Below are 26,462 nucleotides of genomic sequence, written 5' to 3' on the forward strand. Positions count from 1 at the left end.
AAATGTACACAGTTTCAGAAACGTTAAAAAACTTACATATAGTAACTTGAACCCATATAATCCTGTGAGTGAAAACATTTTAAAAAAAAAAATCATTGGCACTAAGCATTAAGAGTTGTTCCAGTTTTACAGAAATATGCTTCTTAATGCCTTATTCAGACCATTTGTCTGTGTAATAATGCAGCAATGGTTGAGCTGCCTCAATATGTACCATGCATGTATATGTCTGTGTGTGTCAGACATCAGAACTGAAGAGGCCATGTAAATGAATAGTGAAATGTCTCCAGTTGTACAATTACCAGTCCAGTAGATTGTTTCACACCTTACTTGACAACTTAAAGGCAAGGGTTTCAGAGATCCATTTACACAGTATGAGTATGATGGTGCTAAGTTTCCTAAAAGTTATTTATGGTATACTAAAACTGCATAATGAATATGCATTCTACACTCTATTTCAGAAGTTAAATTGTGCCAGCAGTGCCAGGCTTCCATTCTTTACGGTAATTCCTGTTCACTAATGTGTGTTGAAACCCCAGTACCACTGCAAGAAATGAATCATACAACCATCTAATCAGGGATGACATGACCATAATGCCTACTAGAGTATATTTATATTTTATATTTTTGGCATTTTGTCTTTAGTGGTTAGTTGATCGTAGAGAGGGGCAAGAAACGGGGAGAGAGGGATGGAGTATGACATCGTGAGAAATATCTTTGGCTCAAGTGGGGATGCTGTGGTTAAATGGTTTCATACGTGTGTGTGTGTGTGTGTGTGTGTGTGTGTGTGTGTGTGTGTGTGTGTGTGTGTGTGTGTGTGTGTGTGTGTGTCATGGTCTCATTTTTACCCAGTGACACAGTGCACTATTTTAGCTCTGTTGCTCCGCTGTACTGATGTTACTGAGCTTCATCCGCCTGTGGGAAATGAGCAGAAACTGTGTTTGACCTCCCTCGCTCCCGAGTCAGCTGGTGAACTATCTATCTTTTCTTGCTGTTATCGTTTCCATAGATACCTCCCGGCACCGCACTCCCACTGGCTAACATAACCTGGTGTTTCTGCCAGGCACACTCAAGTCCACACATATACAGAGCAATTGGTACACTTCACACCATCACAGTCCCTATCTGACTTTGCTTCAGGTGCTGTTGCGCTAGAGATTAGTGCTTCTTTTATGGGCGAGCTCTTCTCTTAAATATTGCTTAGAGAGAAGCAGAATACTCTTTTACTTTGATTGATCTGATAAACCTGTTTGAGCCTTGTGTGGATGTAATTATCTAGAAGTTTGGTTGAGAATTAATTCATTTGACTTGTGTGTTTTGTGTGTTTGATTTAGGACTTAATTGGTCAGGGAATGTTGTTTTATTGCAGTTAGATTTGATGGAGCTCTAAGGCTGTTTGCTGATGCATTAGTCTGCCATTAGAGACCCCGGAGATAGGGTTACATAACACAGCTCTATTTGTATGGAAAGGCTGAGGGGCATACTGTACGGAGTGTTTGTATGTGCACTTCCATGGCTAATATTTGTGCATGAATTAATGAATGTGGTAGTGCGTATTCCCCCTCCTTCCTTACAGAGTTCACACTAATTGGCAGGCTTTTAATGTCTCTATGAGGTTTTAAACCCAGGTCCTTCAGTACACTAGACACATTAATTTACAAAATGTTGCCTGAAATAATTTCCCTGTCCCAAGTTCCGAAGGGGGTTGTCCTTACAAAGGAACAGTACAGTCTAAAAATGAACAAACATATGTCAAATAGTGCCAGAAAGTGGTTTAAAACTGACCTCCTGAATCAGAAATGTGACTAATTGCATAAGCAGAAATATTATTTCTCTAATGGGCTCAAGGGGGCACCATTGTAGAGCCAATATGTAGGCCTGATGATGACAGGAGAGCAGACAAAGGGCATCTGGCTGTTTTTGTTGTTGCTATTACTGTGATCAGTTGTATCAGCAGTGGCAGTATTCCTAGTTGTGTCTGTTGTTACATTGCTAACATTAGCTGACTGAGCATGGCTAACAGTGCTAACATCTGAACCAACCTGAGCAGATGTGCAGGGAAGAAAAGATGTACACCGTTTATTGATAAAATAAGCCGGCCTGAAGCCCGAGGTGGGAATGGGTGAGCAGGTTCGGGATTAGGGTTGGGTATCGTTTGTGTTTTTTCCGATACCGGTGGTAAAGCGAAACTTTTAAAACGGCCGCTGCCTGAACCGATACTTTTCAAAAAAGTAAAACGAAAAAGAGCACAAAGCTAAGTCTGCAACATTAAAGTGCTCATATTATGCTCATTTTCAGGTTCATAGTTGTATTTAGAGGTTATATCAGAATAGGTTTACATTTTCAAAAAACACCATCTTTTTGTTGTACTACACATTGCTGCAGCTCCTCTTTTCACCCTGTGTGTTGAGCTCTCCATTTCAGCTACTGAGTGAGGCATCACACTTCTATTCCATCTTTGTTGGGAGTCGCACATGCGCAGTACCTAGGTAAGGACTACTAGCCAGTCAGAAGCAGAGCATAAGGGAGTGCCACGCTAGCAGCTAGGCGAGCATTATAACGTGTGTTACAAAGTGACGCACGTTCGTCACGGAAGTAAAGGCTGGACTACAATAGAGCTGTTTGGAGCAGTTGGTGAACAGTGTTTTCTGTTGGAGATGGTAAGTCCATTGATCAATATCAATACCAACGTTGGTATCGATATTATCGATATTTGGATCGATCCGCCCACCACTACTGTTTTGTCCCAGTGTTGGAATCCTCTACAGTGAAATACAGTCACACTTTACACCGTTTAACGTTAGCTGTCAGCATTTTAACCGTGTTTAAGCCAGCTACTAGCTAACGGTAGGCTAACATTACCCACTGTCAAGTGTAGTCTTAACTAGCGTCAGGTGCAGTGATGCTTCTGTTGCCTGTAAAGTCTGTTTCGGCGCATTGGAGAGAAGCGCAGGCATTTCAGTGGCACCGTAATGAGGCAGCGAAATACGCGGTGCTATTCGGTCCGGTAGATACGGTTGTTTAGGCACCGGTGCCATATTAGCACCGGGTTTCAGTACCCAAGCTGGGATGGCAAGTGATGTTGATCCCTGAAGCTCTCCATGGGCTAGCGCCGCTGCCGAACCTGCTGGCGGCACCCTGAAACTGAGTTTATTTTTTGGTTTATTTTTATTTGGACTTGAAATTGAACGGTCTTCTTTCTCTGTCTGTCTGACACTCAGATTCAATTACTTGACAAAGCAGCAAATATAAGCGCTTTCATCAGTGGGTCATATGCTCAATCACCATTGTTTTAACTCACTTTTTTTATAGGTACTTTCTAGACAACTACATGAAAATCTTATGGACAATAACTTAAAGTAAAGTAAAAATTAATTGCAGTTAAATCTGATAATCAGGCTACTGCTGCCCTGGTAGCAAAACATGTTAAGAGGGAAGTATTACTTTTACTCTGAGAAGGCATGTGTGCAGCACTCTGAGTGCTCTAGTCACTTAGTGTAATGCCAATATAAACATGCAGTAAATAAACATACTATGTCAGTTACTGTGTTAAAACACCAGCCCGTTAGGAATGCAGCATTGCATGTATAGTGACCAAAATCCAATGAAAGGTTAATAATTGATATTGTCATAAGCAAACAACAATGTTGCTTGGTATGTGCTTTAACCAGTCAACAAGATGTCCAGTTAAAAATAGTCTTCATGTATTTATCTGTGATGGTGTTGACATGTACTCAAAATGTGTACTTAATCATAAGGACTCAGAATAAATCTCAGGCTGCAACTGTCAGCAGAACAGTAATGTTTGTGATACAAAGCTGCAGAGATTGATTCTTGCGGTAAGGCACTCCTATCATTAATTTTATCCTTCATCCCAGTGAACCCCTGAACTAGAGTCTTGCTGAAGTGCGTAGGCCAAAAGTAAACTTGTTTATGCCCTCAGTTCTCTTGTTAGACCGGGTTGCTGAGCATCCAGGATGATCTGGGCAACTGTTAACATGACAGCATATTTGAGTGACAGGAGAAATAAAATGTTTCCTGTTCTAACAGAGGTCTTGAAGGGTGCAATTTAAATGATTAGTGAAGGGATGATAATCAGGGAAGAAGTGGTTTATGGGGTAAGGCTGCTTCTGAATGTTAAAAGAAGATAAAAGAACAAGACACACAAACACCACACCTTTTTCGGCTATGAAGCCAAAAAATGTGTGTGGTGTCTGCTGATAGTATCTTGTGTAGTATGCTTAAAGGCACAAGTCGTGCAGTAAACCTAAAGGCACAACTTCCACCACCCAAATCTAAAACATAGGGTTGGTAACTTCTCAAATGACTTTACAGGCCATTTAATACACAAACTAGCCTAATGCTAGATAACAAGTAAATCAAAGAAGTCAATGGGTGTTGAAGTAGAAAAGTTCAAACAAGGAAATAAAGAAACAAAGAAGATCGTTAATGATCATAGTAATAAGCACCAAAAAGTGATGATGACACATTCCTTGCGGCTTCCTTTTGACCTAGACCATTTCTGCATGGGAGAGGTTTATATTCAGACTGTATGTGAGGCTGTTTGGCACCAATTAGTCTTTGTCTAGTCCCACTTCTCCGAGTTCCAGCTCCATACACCCATTAGCAAGGACATATTTCTGTTTGTTGGGACATCAGAGAAAGACAATAACAAGGAGACTAGATAGATATAAAGTTGGGGTTTGGATAGTCTCGCATTGCCAGACCTATCTACTCAGTGCTATGTCAGTGCTTGAGTATTTGTCTGGCTACACCATATATACATTCTAGAATAGGAAAGAAAACCACTCTGGCTTTTTTGCATTTCTTTAAAGTTATTGTCCATACGATTTTCATGTAGTTAATTGTCTAGAAAGTACCTATCTATCAAAAAGTGAGTTAAAACAATGGTGATTGAGCATATAACCCACTGATGAAAGCACTTGTATTTGCTGCTTTGCCAAGTAATACAATCTGAGTGTTTCGGACGACTTTCCCGGCCTAAATTCGAATGCAGCGCACAGTTAGTGACGCCCTTTTACGTCAGTCAGCAGAGGTATGTATGTCTGTTTGGGTGTGTTTGGTTGTCCCAGTCAAGCAACGAAAGGACAAAAACAATCTCCTATTTATTATGTAAGAGTGATGTGTCTGTCTTCATACTTGGCTGCTGTTGTACTCCCCTAGGGGATAGCACGCCTCTCTAACTGACTTTGGCACCTGCCTCCCTGAGCTTGGTTGCCACACTTAACTGTTTCCTTGCCAGATGGTTGATGTATAAACTGTGGAAAACTGTTAAAAATGTCAATTTAAGCTAGGGTTGCACGATATTGACAAAATGTGATATTGCGATATCGATCATGAATATTGTGATATTGATTTTGATATTTTTAAACATATGTAAAATTACAAAAGTTACGGGAAAACGCATCAAAATAGATTCATAACAAATTAAACACGTTTTCTTACAACACAAGGTTTATTTCAACTGACAGTCATATTGGACTGGTACAACATGAATAAATAAATAAGGACCATGTCTACAGAACAGGACATGTTTTACTGGTTGTACAGTATAATGGACGATGATATCGTCGTCGTATTTTACTATATCTCTTAACAAATATTTTTTCTACTACTATGGGCTAACAGTTAACATAGAAACGATCAGACATGCATTTAAATGCCCTCTGTAAATAGACAGTATTACATGGCTATGCTGCCGCCTGCTGGTAGGGGCAGTGAATTACAACTTAACCTACTTTCGCTTAACTACGGTGCATTAAAGTCAATCATATGTCCGTGATCTGGGTAACGGCAGTAAAGTGGAACGTTTTTAACGACAGTACAGTGGAACGTTTGCCTTTAACAGAGCGACCGTAATAACCTAATATACCATCATTACTGAGATTAAACTACATTCTCGGTTATATTTACACTGAATAACGCATTCAGTAAACAGAAACATAACTCTTGCAGCGCACATGAACATTTGCGCAATATTAGCTCACACATAAAATAGCACCCTCGTGAATTAGCCTACTGTTGCTAACGTACATTCATAAATCCTACATAACATCAGACTTATGTTAGAATACTTATTGATGCACGCACACAGCATGGGCGTAAATCTGATCTAACAGTAGGGGGGGACAATAAACATAACATTTCTGAAGAGCAAGTTTTGAAGGGGACAAAAATAATTCAGTCACAATTATACTTGTAGAGGACATGTGTACACAGAGGAAAGCCTTAATACTATCATTAGTGTAGCATGGAGACTGTACCATTATCCTTCTTTTCAGTGTTTCTCTCGATTCAATGAAAAAGCTGACTAAATTGACCAAAATATTCTTCTTTAAAACCATGTATTTATTTCTAAGTTGTTTACAATCAAGCCACAAAAATACCTTAAAACATAATGACTTATTTTAAAAATATTTCCCCATATAAAAGAAATACAATGCTTTTGTACACTTGTTAAATTAGCTGATCATAATGTAAATTAGTGAGCCACTAGTAAAGCTCATCTGCTCACCCTGACAGCCACATACCTCCAAAAATATGAACTAAGCTCAACACACTTACCTGAGACTCTACACCTGACTGTCCCTGGTCTCCCTGTTCCTCAGTTCTTTCTGTCTCCTTTGCCAGTGACATAGTGACGTTAGTATTTCCATAAGCACCCATTCTTATAAAGATGTTACCAAATTGTCTTGATATGAGGACTTATTGTACTTACTTGGCGTTTTGGTGTAAGCCTACTGAAAAAGGATCTTATGCGTGTTTTTCATTTCTCTGTCATTTGATCTGGGCAACAACAACACAAATCTTTAACGTCAGATGTCTAAATATGAGTTCATAGGTTCACCACGCGGTCATATTATAATTATGAAATGATCTTGCGTCCTCCACATAAATATTATGTTTCGTCTGGGACAGAGGATATATATTTAACTGATCTGCCACTTAACTTCATATTCAGCAAAACGCAACTCTAGATCTTCAATATTAACCCTAATATCAGTTCACACACATAACGTTAGTCTTAACGCTGTGGTAACGTTAGTTGTAGAGGGTGCATTTCTATCCAACAAGCTATTAAATAAGCTAGGTAACGTTACATTATATTACACTAACATAGCAAACTTTTTTGTCATGACTAATTCATTAATTACTCAGCATAATTTCTATTTGAGAAAAGAACAACTTCATCCGATGTTTAATGTGAATAAAACAGCCTTGAACCGCCTATTTACTACATTCCTGTCACTACCCGATGTGACTGTGAGTCTAATGCAGATCCTGACGTACAGCAGGCAGTGGACCAAACCACTGTGAGGCAAGGGAGGGGGGACCCAAAATGTTTCTAAACTTAAAAAGCATTTTTTGGGGTTTGTATTGTTTTACTACTTACACAGATATTTTAAGTATACATCATTATGTTATTTACAATACACAGCATTGTTTTAATGATATTTCTAGGGGGGGACAACCATTAGATGGGGGGGGGGGGGTCCTGACCCCCCCGACCCCCCTGGAATTTACGCCCTTGGCACACAGTAGTGTCGACAAACTTAAATCCAATGAGGGGAGAAAGGAAAGTGTGATAGCGTTCCACGTTAATGCTTTTTTCTCTCTCGCTCAAGACTGCTGTGTCCACTAGCAGATAGAGTGAGCTACAACTGACAGGGAGAGAGAGAGAGAGAGAATGTATCACTGCAGCCAATCCAGTCTGCTCAAAGCAATGGGCTTTTTCATAAATAGGTTGCACGTAAGGGGGAAAAAGTAGCTTCCACTTAAGGGGCCCTATCTTGCACCCTGCGCAGCACAGCGCAAAGCCCGACGCAAGTGTCTTTGCTAGTTTAAAAGACCGACGCACTTGTGAATTTCCCGTCCAGGGCCCGCGACTAGGATTAGTGTGTGTCTGACACTGGGTGTGGGGTGTGGCATCACGATGGTGGCTCTCCATCGTGATGTCAGCCAGCCATCACGACGGATGATGATATCGTCCACTGGCACAACCCTACTAGATATAATATTGCGCAACGTGATATTGCGTTAACGATATTGAGTCGGTATATCTTGCACCCCTAATTTAAACATCTCACTAAAATAAAATAAAGAAGTTAGGAAAATATCTGCCATCATTATATATTTTTTAATTTTGTTTAATGTGCATTGAGGAATTATTTGTGTGAAGGTATATTTCTTTTAAGCCAAGAAGAAAGGGAAAATATCTAATTTATTCACTTGTTTTTTTGAAAGAAAAATACACATTAAGATTTTAAGGCTGATCAGATATTGTGTTATTTTTTTCTATATTCTATATATAGTCTATATTTTTCTGTGCTGACATATACTCACTGTCATGTTATTCATTATATTTACTTATACTTGTGTGGCAGTCTTTTCAAAGAGAAGATATGAATGTTGTTTCGTTTTCACACACACGAGCTCTTGGGTGAGGCTCTTAATGGAGCTGATGTCATGACAATAGTTGCATAAACAGCAGGAAGTCACCTCAGGGTAGATATCCCCTGAGATACTAACCTACCTACACACAGGATGAACAAAAGTGTGTTTACGATTATTCACCTTTTGATGAATAAATACTGCTTTAGTGTCTGGCCTGTGTTTTACAGACTTTTGTAACATTTCTGTTTTTTTGTTTGTTTAGCAAAATTGCTTATAAAGAGTTGAGGGAGTGGGTACATGTCTTATTTTAGCCTTGGGAGTGAAGATTGCCTGATCATTACAGGACCACATGCAATTAGGGCAAGACCAAAACAGTAAACTGTACTTCCTGTCAGAGTTGTTTTTCTAGATAAGCAGCAGGAAGGTAATTTGGGTTTTGAGACCTCCGTTAACACAAGAATCACCAAGGGGTCCTGTTTACCCCCCTGACTTTTTTAAATCCGTGTAACTGTTATTATAAAACCCCTACATCTCTCAGTTCATTACGTTTTACTGAAATGGGTTTATAAAACAATGAGTTATATGGGGTGTGGTATAAAAAAAAGATTATTTAGACCTTGAACCGCCAGGGGGTCATTTTTACCCCCTTATAAAAAAAACGCTATATATTGCTGCGCTCAGTATTCACAGCTCACCCGGTTGCTTAACAACGCTTATTGTTTACAAGCAGGCTGACATGTCACAAGTTAGAGCAAGCTAGATTTGGGCATGAGTGAGGAAGAATCAGCAGTGTTTGCTAATGCTATCTTACTGCACTAGCTAAACAAAATATTTATATTCTTTAGTCTCGGCTCAACCATTATGGGATGGAACTGTCTATACCAGGGGTCTTCAACAATAGGCTAAGGACCCCTTAGCTGAAAGAGAGACGGAGCAGCGTGCGTGCGTGCGTGCGTGTGTGTGGGGCGAGCCTGCTTCATGTGTCTGTTCATCATCCACAAGTTTTATTTGCTGTCATAGGCGAGCAGCGTGCCGCACTTAGCCTAATGCACTCGACAAAGCCGACACATATGTTGTCACTGCCCACGACTTGTTTAAAATGGTTCCGTACCTCCGACTTTCCTCTAAACTTGCTCAAAGGTAATTCTCCTGTTTTTCTTTTTTTCTTTACATCCTCAAGCTCCATGTTGCACTTAAGCTACACCATACAGCCCAGCAGCCCCGGTGTGATGTGTGCGAGAGGAGGAGACTCCGCACATGACACATGTTGCATTTTGTAACTGTAGTCCAACTTGTGTAACTTTATGAACACATTTGTTACTTTGGCCTAAATATAGCCTATGTAGATAATATTTCTGATTATGGCATAGCTTTCTCCCCACCCAATTAGGCTAATAAAGTAATGATTAAAAAAAAAAAAATGCTTGATCAAGGGAGGATAGTGGCGGAAAATAACGGCCCTTCCGGGCTCGGGTCGGGCTCGGGCAGAGAATCTAAACTCTATGCTGTATACAGCAGACGGCAGATATATATATATATATATATATATATGTATATATATATGTATATATATATATATGTATATGTATATATATATGTATATATATATATATATATATGTATATATATATATATATATGTATATATATATATATATATATATGTATATATATATATATATATGTATATATATATATATATATATATGTATATATATATATATATATGTATATATATATATATATATATATATATATATATATATGTGTGTGTATATGTATGTAGATATACATGCCGATAGCTCAAAATGCGTACAGATAACCTAAAGTCAAGTGGCGTGTATGTTTACGCAAAGTCATGATGTCATGTTGAGCGCAGCTAAAACAACACATTATTATCCAAAATTCATGTCTAACCTTAACTTAATGTTCTTCCTCTACAATGTTTAATTGTGTAAATGGCTGAATTATTGTTTGTTTGTAGCCTACAGTTTATTTTTTTCATTTTAAAACGTATTTGACCATTTTAGGTCTGTAATGAAACAGCCTAAAGCCCATAAACTATTTTGTACAGTGATTTTTTTTTTTTTAAATAGATGAAAATGAACGACATAACTGCTTAAAGAAATTACAAATTTGCGTGCACTGATGCAGTCACAGCAGGGGGTTAAAATGACCCCCCTGGCAGTTTTAGGGGGTAATGGACTGTTGGTGGTTCTAGCGTGAATTCCTTGTCCCTCCAAGTTTTTTTTACCATCAAGAATAACTTTTACCATTTTACTTTCTTTTTTTTCTTTTTAAACCAGCTGCTCAATAAGACAATGCAACCTCAAGTTTATCTTTAGCATCTGCTAATCAAGACTTTCACAAAACACTGTCTGTCTGTCCCTCCCTTTTTTTAGGATACTTTCTGTTTGTGCTTGGCTTTGTTTTCCTGACAGGGGTGTGTCTGCCTTCAGTAATCCTACACCATTAACACTTCAAGCTAACTGTAACTGGCTAAACAGCCTCGACCAGTGAGTGCAGGGATATTAACTCTTGCACACACCCACATGCCATGTGTTGACTTGGCTGTCTGAATCAAGCACATGCATGCCATTCTATACTACTATGTGAGAGGGAAAGGATGAAAACCAAAAAGATGGAAACAGGTATGTGAGCAAGAAAGAAATACTTTTCTCATTGTCCACAACATCCCGTAATAACAGGAGGGAGGTAGTTGGAAACTCCCCTAGAGATAGAAAAAAGTAGAAAGAAGACGGTGAGAGGAAGAGGGGATTAGAGAACCACCCAAACTTCCCAAACCACCCAATCAACCTGCGTTCTTGGAATTGGATCCCTCCCCTATTCACCACCTGAGAGCGGTGAAACACAGCTGTGACTCAGAGACTCAGTGCGGTGAGAGAGACAGAGAGAAAAAGAAATGAACAGGTGAGAGCAAAAACAGGACACGTAAGGAGAAGAAAGCTGAACTCTCACAGAAAATAAAATTGTCTCTCAAAGAAAAGAAAACACAGAGATAGTTTTTTTTTTTTTGGGCAAGAAAGTGAGAAACTCTCGAGGGGAGAACCTGAACTCTCAGGAGAGCTGGGTATCTGAAACAACAAAGCAATGAGCTCACTGTCTCTGGATTGAATAAACGCGACATAAAGAGAAGAAATCCCTGTGAGAAGAAATTGGATACCAAAATGTGGACAAAAAGGAGACAAAGAAGATGAAAACAGGGATTTTAGGACTGCCTCAACAGTTTGTTTAAATTTTTTTATTTTTCTTTATTTTTTTATTTTTTTTAAATGTTGCTATTCTGGAATAAGGCTAACTTTTCCTGCTGAGTGTACTGTAGAACCATCATGTAGGGTCTCCCTGCTAGCTCTGAGGAGGGCCAGGTTTTGACAATAGACTACCAGGAGTTGGTTGAGCTCTGCGGCTCGTGGAGACATGTCTCTAGAAGATGTAGGAAGCACTACAAGCCTCGGGGCTGAAAGCAACGCTTCAGACCCCTGCAATGGCCACTCTCTGAGCCAAGGTCAGGACCAGGATCTGGACAACCAGAGCCAAGGCCAGGATGGGATAGTTCTGGAGCGTATTGCCTCCCTGTCGTTGGACATGTATGACCGTAGTGACTTTACTGGGAGGTTTACTAAGATCCAGTCTAGGTCCAGAAAGAGGACGAGGATCATTGGAGGTAGGTGCAGATAAACTTGCAATCTTTTGTTTTTAAGAGTGAACACGACAAGGAGAGAACAATTAGCCAAGGAGTCAGTGAACTGCAACAATTTGGCTTCGTAATTATCCTGGTTTGTTTGAATTGGATTGACCTGAGGGTTTTCTCAGGCAAAAAATGGTGGAAAGGCTCGTTGAACATCCAGCTGAAATAATTATCCTCATCTCCCTAACTGGAATGTGGGCTGGTTTTTTTTTTTAATCCAACCTGGGATTTGAAAAAGTTTTTGATCTCTTACTAGGTAGTAAGTTCAGACCCCCTCTGTCTTTTCATGTACACCATTACAAGGTTGCTCTTTGCTGTGACTTGAGGACTTGACTTGACAAGTGTCTTTGTTGTGGTTTATGTACCCTGTGAAAAAGTGATACCTTCTGTGTTTTGAGAAAACAGTACACGATTACTCTAGTACTGAAAAAGATGCCGATGTGGTTCTGTACTCAGATGTAAGCGCAGTATTTTGTTTTGCCCAAACCACTCACTCTTTTTCATCTTACCTTAACTTCTGGGAATTTTGTGTCCTAACACTTCCAACCGTGGGAAAAGACCTTAAGTCAAAATGTAGTCTAAGTATAATAGAGCTGGGTGTACGGTTAAATTCAATGGTAATATTACTGATTTTACATTAAAATACTTTATGTATGTACAACATTTTACCAGGCACAATTATAGGGTCTGTGAGGAGTAAACTTAGCATTATCGATCGTTAGAAATTACAATAATATCAGCTAATCTCTCAACGGACAAACAGATCCAGTGTTTCTGTCTATTCCTGGAAAGCCACAGCCAGGTCAAAATCAAAAGGAGCCCTCACATTTCAGTACATTTACACATATATTTAATATCTGATGCTTTTATCCAGAGTGACCCAAAGTTGCAGTTACTACAGAATATTGTTTTATTTCTAGGTCACCAACATTACAATCAATAATACTGGAAAAGAGTTGTAAGGAAAGAGTTCAAGTGTGTCTTGACAATAAACCTGTGACACTAAAAGTATCATTTTAGAGAGACGTGAAAGGAAAGGTCAGAATAATTGAATTTCATGGCATGTTAAGGGCGATTGGGGCAGAAAGGTTTTAGGAGTCATTTTGTATCTGACTATACATTTTTTTTTGTGGGATTTGGCTAAACTTCAAAAGAAGAGCGGAAAGTGGGCGTACAGTGAAAGGGGAAATCTGGAGTGAGGTGGTGCCTGTGTAGCAAAATGCCACCTGCACAAACATGTCTTTCAGGAAAAATGAACTCAATAACTGAACGCATAGATGATAAAGGTCAAATTGTTGACGCAAGAAATGCAGTGAAATTGAATATTATGGGACCTCTATGCTGTGATAAAGTGCATGACAGAGGCTTTGATGTTGGGGGAGGCAATTATGCCTGGTATGAAAACTACTGACACAAACACACACACACACACACACACACACACACACACACACACACACACACACACACACAGATTCTTCACAAGAGTTATCTATTTTTTCAACCCAGCTGTGTCAAGGAGACACCACTGTGTGAACTGTGACATCTCAAACAGTCCCTCAGTGGTTGTGTGACTATTTTTGTGTGTGTGTGTGTGTGTGTGTGTGTGTGTGTATACACACATCTGCTGTGTAATGATGGACTAGTTAGCAGGAGCACATGTCAGATAAACATATGACAAAGACAGATACTTTTAGCAATCTTGTATTATGATGTATGTGGTTGCAACTATTTTGATAGTTGATTGATAAAGTACATTTAATCTAAAATACTAAACATTCACACTGACTATCTTTGTCTAAATTCTAAGATGTTCTCTTGGAAAGACATAGAATCAGAGCCCATCTAAGAGGAGGGGAAAACCACTCTCCGCTCTCCATTGACTTGTTTTGCATGAAGGTGCCTCCTTGTCAATTCCGTCTGCTAGCAAACAATAGAAAAATGCCTAAAGCTGCTGTGTGATGAGATGCACTACCAACATAGTAAAGAACCCATAACTACGTGTTATAAGCTGTCGAACCGAAAAACTGAGCTTTTAGGAAAACATAAGTGGACAAAAGTGGATACAGACGTGTGGAATCAGCAGGAAGAATGGGAAGACTGTGGGATCCTGACACTAACCTAACATTATGCCCAACGTTACGTTTGCAGCAAGCATTTTGTTACCAAGGCAAATATCCAAATGTCAGTTTTAGGCTAACTGTATTTAAAGCATTTTGACATTATGCAACTTGTGTAATACTGTTGTGGAATGTGGATAAATCAGAAAGCTATGCAGGATTATGTTTGCAAGTGGCTTAGCTTGCTAACACATAGCTAACATTAGCTTACTAACAACTAACTTATACTCCCTGGTAGACAAAGGGTGCTAAAATAATCCTTTGACAAGCTTAAATCTAATGTTTTTAGCTCGCTATAGGCACTTTGTTAGCGTTTCAGCCCTTAGTTGCATATTGTGGCACAGATTGTTTTCCCCTCCAGTGGGCGTGGTTTTCAGAGTATGACGTGATGCGCTCTGTCTCTATACCACTCTCCTCTACTGTTAACTAAGCTCTGACAGTAACAAGTAACAATACATTCAGGCAGCACCTTCTCCTTGTTAGCCGTGGCACTGACTGCCACTTTCACCAGTTAAAATGACATACATCACCGGCCGGATGTTTGTCATCATTGCAGATCGTATCAGCTGTCACTACAAGTAAGCTGGCCAAAATAAAACGTGGCTGTTGTGTGCTCACTGCAAGCCGGTGTCTGTACTCTGCCAAGGGTTGTTTATGAAATAAAAGACGCATCACTCTGTTTTTGTAGTTTAATCAATTTCCACAGAGTGATACGTCTTTTCCCTAGCTGATCGTGTTATATCAATTTCAAGAGTTGCATTTTCCAATAATAATCTCCTTAATAATTTAAGTTTATCAACTTTATAGTTTGAATCAGGACCTTCAGTATTTGGATCAAGTAGGTCATGAAAAATAAGGTGTGCCGAATTTAGAAGGATACGTCTGTTATTTTAATGTTTTGATTACATGTTTAGTGAAATATAAGTATCGGATCAGACAGTAATACTCGTATCGGGATCGGGGCCAAAAAACTTGATCAGGACATCACTGCAAGAAATGGGCCGATCTAATAACAGCCAGGCATATCCAGAAAGGTCAGATTCCTTGCTGTGTGTGTGTGTGTGTGTGTGTGTGTGTGTGTGTGTGTGAGAGAGACCATTGTGTGTATCTGCTTTGGTCATACATTTTTGTCTATGCAACAGCTTAAAATACCTTTTTAATTTGAGTTTAAATTAATGCAATGCAATTTCTGTGCATTTGTTTTTGTGCACGTATGAATATGTGTACTTATGTGTGGATGTATGTGTGTGTGTGTGTGTGTGTGTGTGTGTGTGTGTGTGTGTGTGTGTGTGTGTGGAGGAGTCACATTCCAACAGCTGGCATGCCCAGGCCCCTGCTCAGAATGTGAGGAATCCTAGGACCTCCTTAAGTGTGTGTGTGTGTGTGTGTGACTTTTATTTGTAAGCTGAATAAATGTGTGTCACTCTGTGGCAAATATACCCCTATTCTCTAGGTCATGAATTTGAATAGATTTGTATATCTTGGACGTGAGTTGCACTCCAACAAACACATTTCTCTGTTCTATTTCTCTTGACTTTGCTATTTTAATTTAATATCACAAAATGCCTCGTCCGCAGTTTTCCCACTCACACAAATATTACATGTTTAGTTTTCCCATACATAACTAAAACCTCCCAGAGTTCCACAGCTGGCAGATGTAACTTTTTAACCTAATGAGAAATGTGAGAAATAGGGTCAACAAACAGTAATCCTTGACATGTTCTCTTGAGTAAGAAGAGATGAGGTTGCAGTGGGTTGAGATAACAAAGAACAGACCTCAGTCAAATATTATTTAGTAACCATCCTTGAGTTCAGCTGCTTGGTGCACCAGGAAGTGGAGGGTATATACAGAAAACTTGCAGTTGCCGGAGAACATTTTGAAAACAGATTTGGTTTACTTTTCTGTGATTGTCAACTTGGCTGAATAATCTAGATTCAGTAAGCAGGTTAACACCAAGTCAGAAATTGTTATTTGCTGATACTATTTTGCCCTGGACTATAATGGGGTAAGCAGAAGTTGCAGACAGGAATAGGCCTGCAGTGGTTCTCTGCTATTTTTCTCCTCCTTTGAGATTAGACCGTAATTGTCTGTTAATGTGAACCAGGCCGTCCTGTGCTCAGTAGCTCTCCTGTGAGCTGCAGCATTGCATGATACAGTATCTTATGGACTTTCTATTCCTCCCCTCCCCTCACTCTTAGTCTCTCCCCCTGCGTCTGTTCTCCGTCCCTCACCCGTTGTCCTGTGGCTCTTCCGGTGTCATCCAGGGAATTACATGATGACCCTAATTATCCACTTGTACTTCCACTCTTAGTCACCCAACCATAGCATCATTGCCAAGATGGCAATCACATTTTTCTGCTAAGACAGAATTGTGAGGACAGCCAAGGGGACTCAAATGAGCATTTTAACATTTTGATCAGCTCAGAGCTTTTGCTAGCGGGATTTTGGCAGTTGGACAGGAATCAAACTAAAAGTGTTAAAGTGAGAAAGAATTTTCCCCAGGGGAAATTACCCCCTCGACTACAGCATATATTATTGTGCAGTACATAGTAATTAAGGAGTGATTTTGGACACAGAAATGACAAAGAAAAATAAAATAAACTGTGGATAATGTTGAGACAACTCCAGAAACATGAAACTATTTTCTTTTATTTAAAGACAATTTTTATGGTGCATTGCATTATGGGACAATAGTGTCAAGAATCAACTAAGGTTGTGTTATCATACTAACATAATGCGTACTACATACTCAATCAGTATGCACTGCATACTGCCTACTAAATACTAAAAACTATTAAGTATGCATTCCCAGCAGATTGTTCATACTGAAGTAAACCCAAGCAATGTCTTCTCTGCATCACATGACTGTATTGATCACGACCTTACCAAGCTACCGTGTTTATCACAAATGTGAACCAACATTACCTCATCCACTCAATTTCATATTTCACAGTATTATTTTAAGGCAAATTAAAATTATTAAATATTTTAATGTTTTTTTCTAAAGAACATCATATATGTGAGCTCCCGCGTTTTTCCTCTTAACTGTACCTTAACATCACTCACCATCATTCCTAGTTATTTTATCCAGCCGTTTCATTATTTTAACCCTCTGCCTCGCAGTCCACCATCAGACAGTCTGAAGAGACGCAATGCATTTTGGGGCGGTTGAGTATTTCTAGTAAGCTCAGTTCTCATACTCAGAAATTCTTGCTAATCCTGGCATCCGGGCATTTCTCCCATACACAAATTCCAAAAAACTATGCAGTTAGAACATCATACTTAAGCTATGATCCAATTCAGGGGCTGTAGCCTTCGGAGGCTGCATCTGTAGACCAATTGCGTCACACCAGTGTGACGAAAGCCGTCCCATTTAATTTAATTTTGAAGGCTCCTTTAAATGCGGTCCACAAATGTGGCCTCCTTTTACAGAATTCGGAGGATCCAACTGTTGTATCATTCGCAGGCCCAGGATTCCCAGCATTTATTTCGGCATTCAAGCAGAAGCACAGGCAAACAGCCAATAACAAGATTTTTATTTTATTTTTTTTATTTTTTTTTACAATTTTTGTCTGCTATTTCATCATTAAATTCACTTCCAGCGCTGTGGCCCTTAACTTCAGCTCTGTGGGGCCAACGTTAGCTCTGCGGGAGTAACGTTAGTTCTGCGGGGTAGCGTTAGCTCTGCGGGAGTAACGTTAGCTCTGCGGGAGTAACGTTAGCTCTGCGGGGGTAACGTTAGCTCTGCGGGGGTAACGTTAGCTCTGCGTGGGTAGCTAGATAGCTGGCCGGCCAGTCATGCTCAAATAGCTCACTGTAAGCTGACAGGAGAGACAAGAGATGTTTACATACACATTTCATTTATTTCCCTCTCTCTTTGAGATACTTGACCAAATGGTAAAATAAAAAGAACTCCATTTCGCTGTTAAGGTTGCTAGGTGACAGGAGCGGTACTTTGACACAAACAGGAAATGCTCTGTAGACCACACCGTCTCATTAGGGAGAGCGCTCAGTTCGGCCCTCGTGGGCTTCGAAGGATGCGGCCGAGGCAGACTTGGAAGGCTGTTGCCTCCGAAGGCTTCAGCCCCTGAATTGGCACATAGCTTTAGTATTAATAGTATATTAGTATGTGATTTGGAGCCTGAAAGTAGTATGCATGCCCCACACTTCATACTTAAACCTCGGTTAGAATATTAGTGCATTATGGACTCGTACACATCTAAGGCAGTGATGCTATTGACCAGTTATCACTCCTGGCTATTGGTTGGTGCTGACTGCCTATCCATGCTTCTCTTGGCTCTCATTGGTCGAGGCAGCTTGCACTATGCTCACTGAACACTTATTGCGAGACAGAACTGGACAACAGGGACAAACATTACATTTCTGCCCTTTATCTCTTTCATCTTAATTACTCTAGTATTCCTCCTCCCACTGTCTCTTCATTGTCCCTCACTCCTTCCCATCTTCCCTCACTGTATTTTCTGCCACCCCTACTATCTACTGTATGTTTTTCCATCTCTCTCTCTCTCTCTCTCTCTCTCTCTCTCTCTCTCGCTCTCTCTCTCTCTGTGTGTGTCTTTCCTCTAAGAGGATTGGCTGCTTGCGTCTACCAACATCTGTGTATCACTGTCCTGAGAGAGCAAAACAGAGAGGGGATGGGGGGTGCTAACCAGCAAGATAGCAACACAGAGCGCCGCTCTCTTTTTCTATCTCTTTGACACACACACACTTTTTTTTGTGCATGCACACACACACACAAACAAACACACACACACACTTAGCAGCAGACAGCCGCAGCATCCGCATCGCTGACTGCCCACCCGCATCCCTCTCTCCTTCTCTCTCAGTATTTCTCTCTCGGAGCGCAGTCCTCTTTCTCTCACTTGCTCTGTCCGCAACGCCTCATCCTGCCGTCCTGTCCTCCCTCTGCTGTCTGTCACCGTGGCGACATAGCCTCTGCAGCCATGGCGACCAGCCAGCAGGATTCAGGCTTCTTTGACATCAGCATCAAGTCTCTGCTCAAGTCCTTAGGAGGCAGTGAGTACAGCTAATACATCACAGTTGTCATTGCTGTATGCTGTATGCCAAACAAATGCATGATGCAGTCTGCCCTCGTAACAGACCGAGTAGTCGTCTGTAGATCCTGCAGTGTAAAGACTACACTGATTTAGTTTGTGCATCTGTGTGTGTGTGTGTGTGTGTGTGTGTTAGGAGTGGATGAGACTGAAAAACAGGCAGCATACAGCATGATCCACACTGTCAATATTTGGCGATGTTACATAATGGAATAATGGAAGACGAGGCGTTGAGAGAGAGAGAGCGAGAGAACAGCTCCAGGGGTTAGCTGAGAGTAAAATCTGGCTCCTCAGCAGTTTTCTATATGAACTATACAGCACATTACTCAGTAAAAGAAGAAATTTGTCTTTGACTTTGTTATTATGTGTTATCAATCTGTTAACCCTACTACATGTGATGTTGACAGTCCAAAAACGTGAGTCTCCTAATCAATTCCTCAGTTAGTGAGTCATTGTTTACCAAACAGAAGGTAAAGCTACTGTATGTCACTCTTGAGGCAGTCTGGGATGTCTAATGCTTCCACTGCGACTCTAAAAGAGTCATCACCATGCGTCCTATAGTTTACCTTTTACTGTAAAGTCGATGTTTTTCTTGTTGATGTGGAGGATACACAGATCAGCCAGCAGGCTTTCCTGTTGTTGTGATTTTTGTATTTTGACTGGACACTGTTGTTTGCGTTAGCTTTCATTCTGTGCATGTACTGTATGCATATGTGTGGGCACTTTTTTTTCTTTGAGTAGTGTAAGAGTTATAGGGACGCCTTTTTAATGTGCTCTGTTGCAAAATGGTCTTTGTGATGTGCATGTCCCTTTCTTTAAAACGTTATTGTGTGTGTGTGTGTGTGTGTGGTTAGAAGGGCAGCCGTGTTGAGCTCATATATATTAGGTGTGTGCTGAAGGCTACTGTCAACAGGGGTTATGTTGGTGTAAGGGTTACAGAGAAACTGCAGGGGACGTGTTGATGGTTCGCCCCCCTCAGCCATTTATGTGTGGTGTTATAACTATGACTATGATGTTATGGTGTATGTGTTTTCTAATTTAAGTTCTGGCATCTTTCAGATATAGGACCAAATTCTGTCGCGTAGGTTTGTGTGCTTCAAGGTCATAGTAATGAAGGCAGTCAGAAGGCTAGAAAGGCAAGAAACAGGCCTGATAAGTCCAAGTAAGGTTTGTGTTTTCAAGCATAAGTTACTTATCGAGTGAAATCGTTAGATAAATAGCTGACCTCATCAAGTTGAAATTGTTCCATCTCATGCTAGCCGTTCTGAAATAATCCGTAGGAAATAATGTGTAGGCCTATATCAACTATGTCAACACACAAACACTTCGGATTTTATGACAGTTTTCATTATTACATGGTATTGATGGTGAAAATAACAATCTTTAAACCAAATGTAAACAACAGGGTCAGCCCACTTTCAAAATGGAAATACAGTATTGTCACCTGCCAGCTAAATCTAAGTGTGTTTACATCTCTAATGAGTAGAGGAGGCCTATACTTTAAATTATATTGTTGAGAAACACATGATTTTTATTTTTCAGCTACATGTTCAAATATGTCAAAGAAGTACCAACAGTAACACAATGAAAATGCCAAAATACATTGATCACAAGTAGAGTTTGTCAGCTGCCTCCTCTGACAACATACAGGTTTGATTCTGCTAGGTCTTGTCGAGGGCAGACGGTGTGTTTGTGGTAATTGTTTGTGCTTTTTAAAGTGACTCATCACACTCCACTTTACTGCCAACAAACAAGCTTTTTACACGCCAAAAAAACCTGTTGCAATGCTTACCAACCCAAGATAATACCCTGGTCTTAATTTCAACCTTTATATGATGACTTATGTCTGCAAGCTGTGTTCTTGTTGTGTCAGGGTGTGTATATGTGTGATATCACATTAGTTATGATTTATCACTTCAGTATGCTTGTTTGTTGGTATGACGTAATAGACAAAGGTAAACCTGAATCTAGAGATGGTCCGATACCATTTTTTGCTTTCCGATACCGATTCCAATACCTGAACTTGCGTATCGGCCGATACCGAGTACCGATCCGATACCAGTGCGTCATATATTTTATTATGTTTTAACAAAGGTATACTACTATCCCTGTATGGATGGGATATTATTTCTATCTTTGTTGTCAGTCTGGCTCAGGTTAAACTCTTTGTGAAACATGAACGCCACAGAACTTTCTTTTATTCTGCAGTTTGACAGTCAGTTATAACGGAAAAAGAACATAAATAAACTACTTTAACGTATTTTTTCTTTAGGGCTTTATTACGTGGTATCGGATCAGTGCATAAACTCCAGTACTTCCCGATACCAGCGTTTTAGGCAGTATCGTGAACATCTCTTCCTGAATCTAGATGTAAAGTTGTTTCTTTATTAGGACTGCAACTAACGACTATTTTCGTTATCAATTATTCTGTGAATTACTTTCTCGATCAATTAATCGTTTTATCTAGAAAATATCAGAAAATTGATGATTTAAGAAAGTTTAAGAAATTATTTCTTAAACTGTTTTATTTTGTCCAACAGTCCAAAACCCCAAGTTATTTATAATGTTTACTATTGTGTATGACAAAGAAAAGCATCCATCCCTCACCCTCAATTATTATTGGAATAGTTACTGTCCATCGATTAATCGACTAGGCTAATTGTTGCAGGTCTGCTCTCTACGTCCTTCCTGTCTCCTCTGTCTAACTCTGCTTCTTTCTCATCTATCTTTCCTCCTCGACATTTTCTTTCTTCATCTTCTTTTTTTCTGTCTTTCTTTGTCTTAGTCTTGCTCACGCAGTATGTTAAATAAACCTTGCACGAGGTAGACTTGTATTGACTAGATGTGGCAGATTTGTGCTGATTCATCTCTTAAAATGCCGAGTCATGCAAATGTCTACGAGGGTCCCAGGAAGTGCTCTGGACTGGTGCGCTATATATCGACACCTTTATCGGACACGTTACGTCTTCCTACTCTCATTTCTTTTCCTACTTCCCACACACAGCGCACACACACACACACACACACACACACACACACACACACACACACACACACACACACACACACACACACACACTTACATTCATGTCACAGAGAAGCCTTACCGGATTATCTCTGTTTAGAGTCAACCTTGTATTCACTGAATTAGGTCAGTGTCATTTGCTTCAATCACATTACTTAGTTTTCCAGATTTGTCACTGTCTTCCCTGGAAAATTATTGCGTACATGTGTGTGTCTCTGTGTTTGCATGTTTGTGCACTTGTGTGTGAGTAGGGGTCAGTGGGAGTGGTGGGTATGTAAGAGAGTGACCTCCAGTGGTCTATATATAGCGCCTCCCTCCTCCCCTCGCCTCTCTCTCGGGGCAGTGTTGAAATTCCAACCCAACTCTTCTGGTCCGATCTCCACAAGGAACAGACGTTACTTAACTGCTACTGAAAACTAAAGGACAGCCACAAAACTTTGAAAGAAGCACTTTATTTCAATACAACTTTCCAATGCAAGGATTCCAAGGTCACAGGAGCTGTCGTACAGCGAAGTGATGGCAGGCTGGAGTCGTAGCAGAAGCTTAAGTACAAACTCATTGTTGGTCTGTAGGCTCATGTAGTTCTCAAGCATGAGGCCCTCTGATCTACCCAAGCCTCTGCTGGAGCAGTACAGTGGAATATTTCTTGATCCCTGTTGGTAGAGTTCACTCTCTTCTGCTATTTTGAGAACACTCTTTGACACCATCTCTTCCTCTGTGATTGCAACACTTGCAGCTCTGAGGCGTCAAGTCGTCTGGGCAGTTTTAACCTGGCTATGGCTCTTCCGGTCTTTGGATACAGCATATCATCCTGTTTCATTTGGATTGAATGTGGAATACAGCTGTCATGAGAGTTTTCTTTATCGCCCCAGGTGCACGTCTTTTACTTTACCTGCCTATCATTTTCTGAAGGATGGGGCTTCACACTTTTAGCTTCGGTTAAACCTGCCAAGTGCCAAAGCCAGACATTACTCTGATGTCTGCAGTCACTGTCATGGTGGAATATTTGGATATTAAAGACAAACTTCTTCTGCGCCGCTAATCTCTCTGAAAGGAATTACTTTGATTTGTCAATCATGGGAGCTGTATTTTGCACCTTGTAGACTACTCAGCTACCCTTTCTCACATTTCCACCCTCTCACAGTGTCCCATCCTTCCTCCATCCCACTGTTTCTGCCCATTTTACCCACCTCTACCCGCCGTATCCTTGTCTCTCTGTGTGACTGTCTGCACCATGGAAGTGCCAACTAAATGGAGCAGGGCTAGTGTCATCAGCTTCATCAAGGGTCTTGGTAAGCGTGCATGCGTGTTAGTTCATGTGCACACGTTTGCCTCATTTGAGTGCTCAACTTTCACACAAACTGGTTGCTGTCTATGAGGCCTGGGGGCCTGTCCTGTCTGAGAATTACTGTTTACACCTCACCTCTCCAGTGAGGTCAGGTCATGAAAGATCAGTTAGCCCTGACAGAGTTATTAACTTACACACACTTCTTGGAAGTGTGTGGGTGAGTAAGTGCTTTGTTTGAAATATTTTACGCACCTTGTTTTTCTCAGCATGTTCAGGCAATCAAACCTGCAGATTCACTCCAGTCTTACATGTCTCTGTTGTTGGCAACTGTTACAGCTATTGTTTGTGTTTGGGGTTTTTTCATGAACTTTAGTGGTTGACCTATGATTCTCTGTAAGTAATAATAGTCCTGTTGATGATTTCTTGAAGTCTTGCTTAAGCTCTTATAGTGTATAGTCACTGACGCCATTTCTTATAGTGATCAGTTTGTTCTATTTTAAGGGCATGCCAATATTCCTAGAGACACATGACAGGAAATGGCCTATCTTATATCTGTCTGTCTGTCTGTCTGTCTGTCTCACTCAAACCCCTTCTAGACTCCAACCACTCCCTGTCTGTCTTTCTCTGTCTGTTTATCATTACGTCTTGCAAGAATTAAAAGTGCCCAGTCTCCCTGACTATGTAATCAGAAGGGAGAAATGAAAACATAGACTGCCCAGCAAGCTTTTTTAATGTGCTCTGTTGCTAAATGGTCTTTGTGATGTACATGTCCCTTTCTTTAAAACATTATTTTGTGTGTGTGTGTGTGTGTGTGTGTGTGTGTGTGTGTGTGTGTGTGTGTGTGTGTGTGTGTGTGTGTGTGTGTGCGTGCGCGCGTGTGTGTGTGCGTCTGGAAAGTGTACCCTGTCAAACTTGGAGAAACTCACTCAGCACAGTCATACTAAGTCAAATCTGAACACACAGACATGATAGATCATCTCCAATCATCTCCATCATGAATAAACATCCATGAATCTGCTTAGAAATTATAGAAAAAAATACTTTCCTTATGGATGCAGAACTTGCCCGAGTATAATCTCGTGTCAAACCCCTGTCTCAGACTAACTGACCTGTCTTGACATTCCCCAGCCTCTCCAGTGGGACTGAAGCCACCCCTCCCGCCAGTCAGTGGAACCTTGGCAGAGAGGAAGGGTCCTGTCGTCATGGCGCCCGTCAACGTGGACCCAGAGAGTAAGCCGGGCGAGTTCGTCCTAAAAAGCTTGTTTGCCAACTTCACCTTGCTCTCCGAACGCAAGATTCGCATCATCATGGCCGAACCACTGGTAAGTGCAACTGCATCTCATCTTGTTTTGTTTCGTTTTTTATCCCATCTTTCTCAGGTTACAGCATCATTTAGGTATACATTTTGGACTGGATTGTGTTATCTGGAGTGGAGTTTTTTATGACAGTGTTTGTTGACTGCAGTCTTTTTTTGTGCAGAGGAAGAGATGCCTACAATATGCCTCACTGCGAAATAGTATATCCCCAGCATCCTGGCTTATATATAATATAGCCTAATTTATAAAAGGCCTAACAACTTTTCAATGTATCTATTTTCTGTAGCTACCTATTTCTCATTAGGGTCATATTTGAACCGTTTTTCTCTATGATCACACAGTGCAAACCTTTGAATGGCAATATTTTACATATTAGCAAACCTGAATGGTGAATGTTAAAACCTCATCATCTTTTTTAGCTGTTTTAGTTTGCATCTTACAGTGAGACACACTGTAACCTCTTCACAGCCATTTGTCAACTATCAAGGTCTACTGGCTAGGCCGGTAACGCACAACGCTACAGTATATATTATTATATTATATTATATTATATCGCCTTTTTTAACTTCTGATGCATTTGAGGTCCACTTACAGCTAAACAAATGTTACATCGACACAACATAGCATTTGTGTTTATTAGAAATGGCAATTCAGAGCTCCAGACTAACTTTTTTTACTAGGAGAACTGTAGCCCCTAACGGAAAATGTTAGGGGCGCACACCTTAAATCAACCTGCAGAGCAATTTTTCATATTTCCCCCATTTTACCTGTATTACTGATAAATGCTTTGGTAATAAATACAGAAACTACAATGTGCTGTTTTGTTTTAGTTAACAGTCACATTTTAATTGAATGGTGCCTAACAAACATCCAGACATTGAGAAATGTAAACAAAGTATTATGTACTGTTTTACTGCCTCTGCCTCATACGGGCTCTCCCTCTCTCCTCTCTGTTTTTGTTAACACTGAAATAACAATCATATCTAAGGTGACTAAACTTCCACGGAAAGGGGAGTATCTAACTAAGTATCTAACACCCAGTGTGGGAAAGATTGAGTGATGAGCGAGCGCGAGAGAGAGAAAGGAGCTCACGACACTCAAAACTAGGGGTGTGCAAAAAAATCGATTCACTTTCGAATCGCGATTCATATTTTTTAATAAAAAAATAATTGTATGTCTACTGCGGTCATATGGGAAAAGTAACTACATTTACATACTGTGAATTGTGTTTTGAATCGAATCTTGAGCCTAAAAATCAATATTGAATTTTCTGAATCGTGCACCCCTACTCAAAACACACAAGCACTATTTGTTTTGACGAGGTAAATAGTTATATATTTATATTAAAGTTAAAGTTAAATTAAACTAACGTGCCGTTAGCTTATGTCCAGGCAAAGCAAGCCTATATGGTATTCTTTTTCATACAGTAGAAGCAGTCTCCACTCTCTGCTGTCACATCTCTACCTCTCTCACCCAAGTGAGTGAGCGGCACCGTGGCGTGTGGCAAATGTCAGAGC

General features: G+C 40.3%; 1 protein-coding gene across 8 annotated transcripts in view; it reads left to right on the forward strand.

The window, feature by feature from the left end:
- Window positions 1-26,462, forward strand: part of fryb (furry homolog b (Drosophila)) — an 80,878-nt gene that overhangs the window by 2,813 nt on the left and 51,603 nt on the right. For 4 of the 8 annotated variants that reach the window (XM_078266240.1, XM_078266241.1, XM_078266242.1 and 1 more), the window contains exons 1-2: window positions 11,033-12,096; window positions 24,758-24,951. In XM_078266240.1, the coding sequence (XP_078122366.1) occupies window positions 11,850-12,096; window positions 24,758-24,951 (441 nt within the window). In that variant the 5' untranslated portion in view covers window positions 11,033-11,849. Of the gene's footprint in view, window positions 1-11,032; window positions 12,097-19,190; window positions 19,279-24,757; window positions 24,952-26,462 lie in introns of those variants that run through there. The other 4 variants (XM_078266244.1, XM_078266247.1, XM_078266248.1 and 1 more) reach the window with 2 other exon arrangements.

Source organism: Sander vitreus, chromosome 13, assembly GCF_031162955.1.
Source record: "Sander vitreus isolate 19-12246 chromosome 13, sanVit1, whole genome shotgun sequence".
NCBI classification, from domain to species: Eukaryota; Metazoa; Chordata; class Actinopteri; order Perciformes; family Percidae; genus Sander; species Sander vitreus.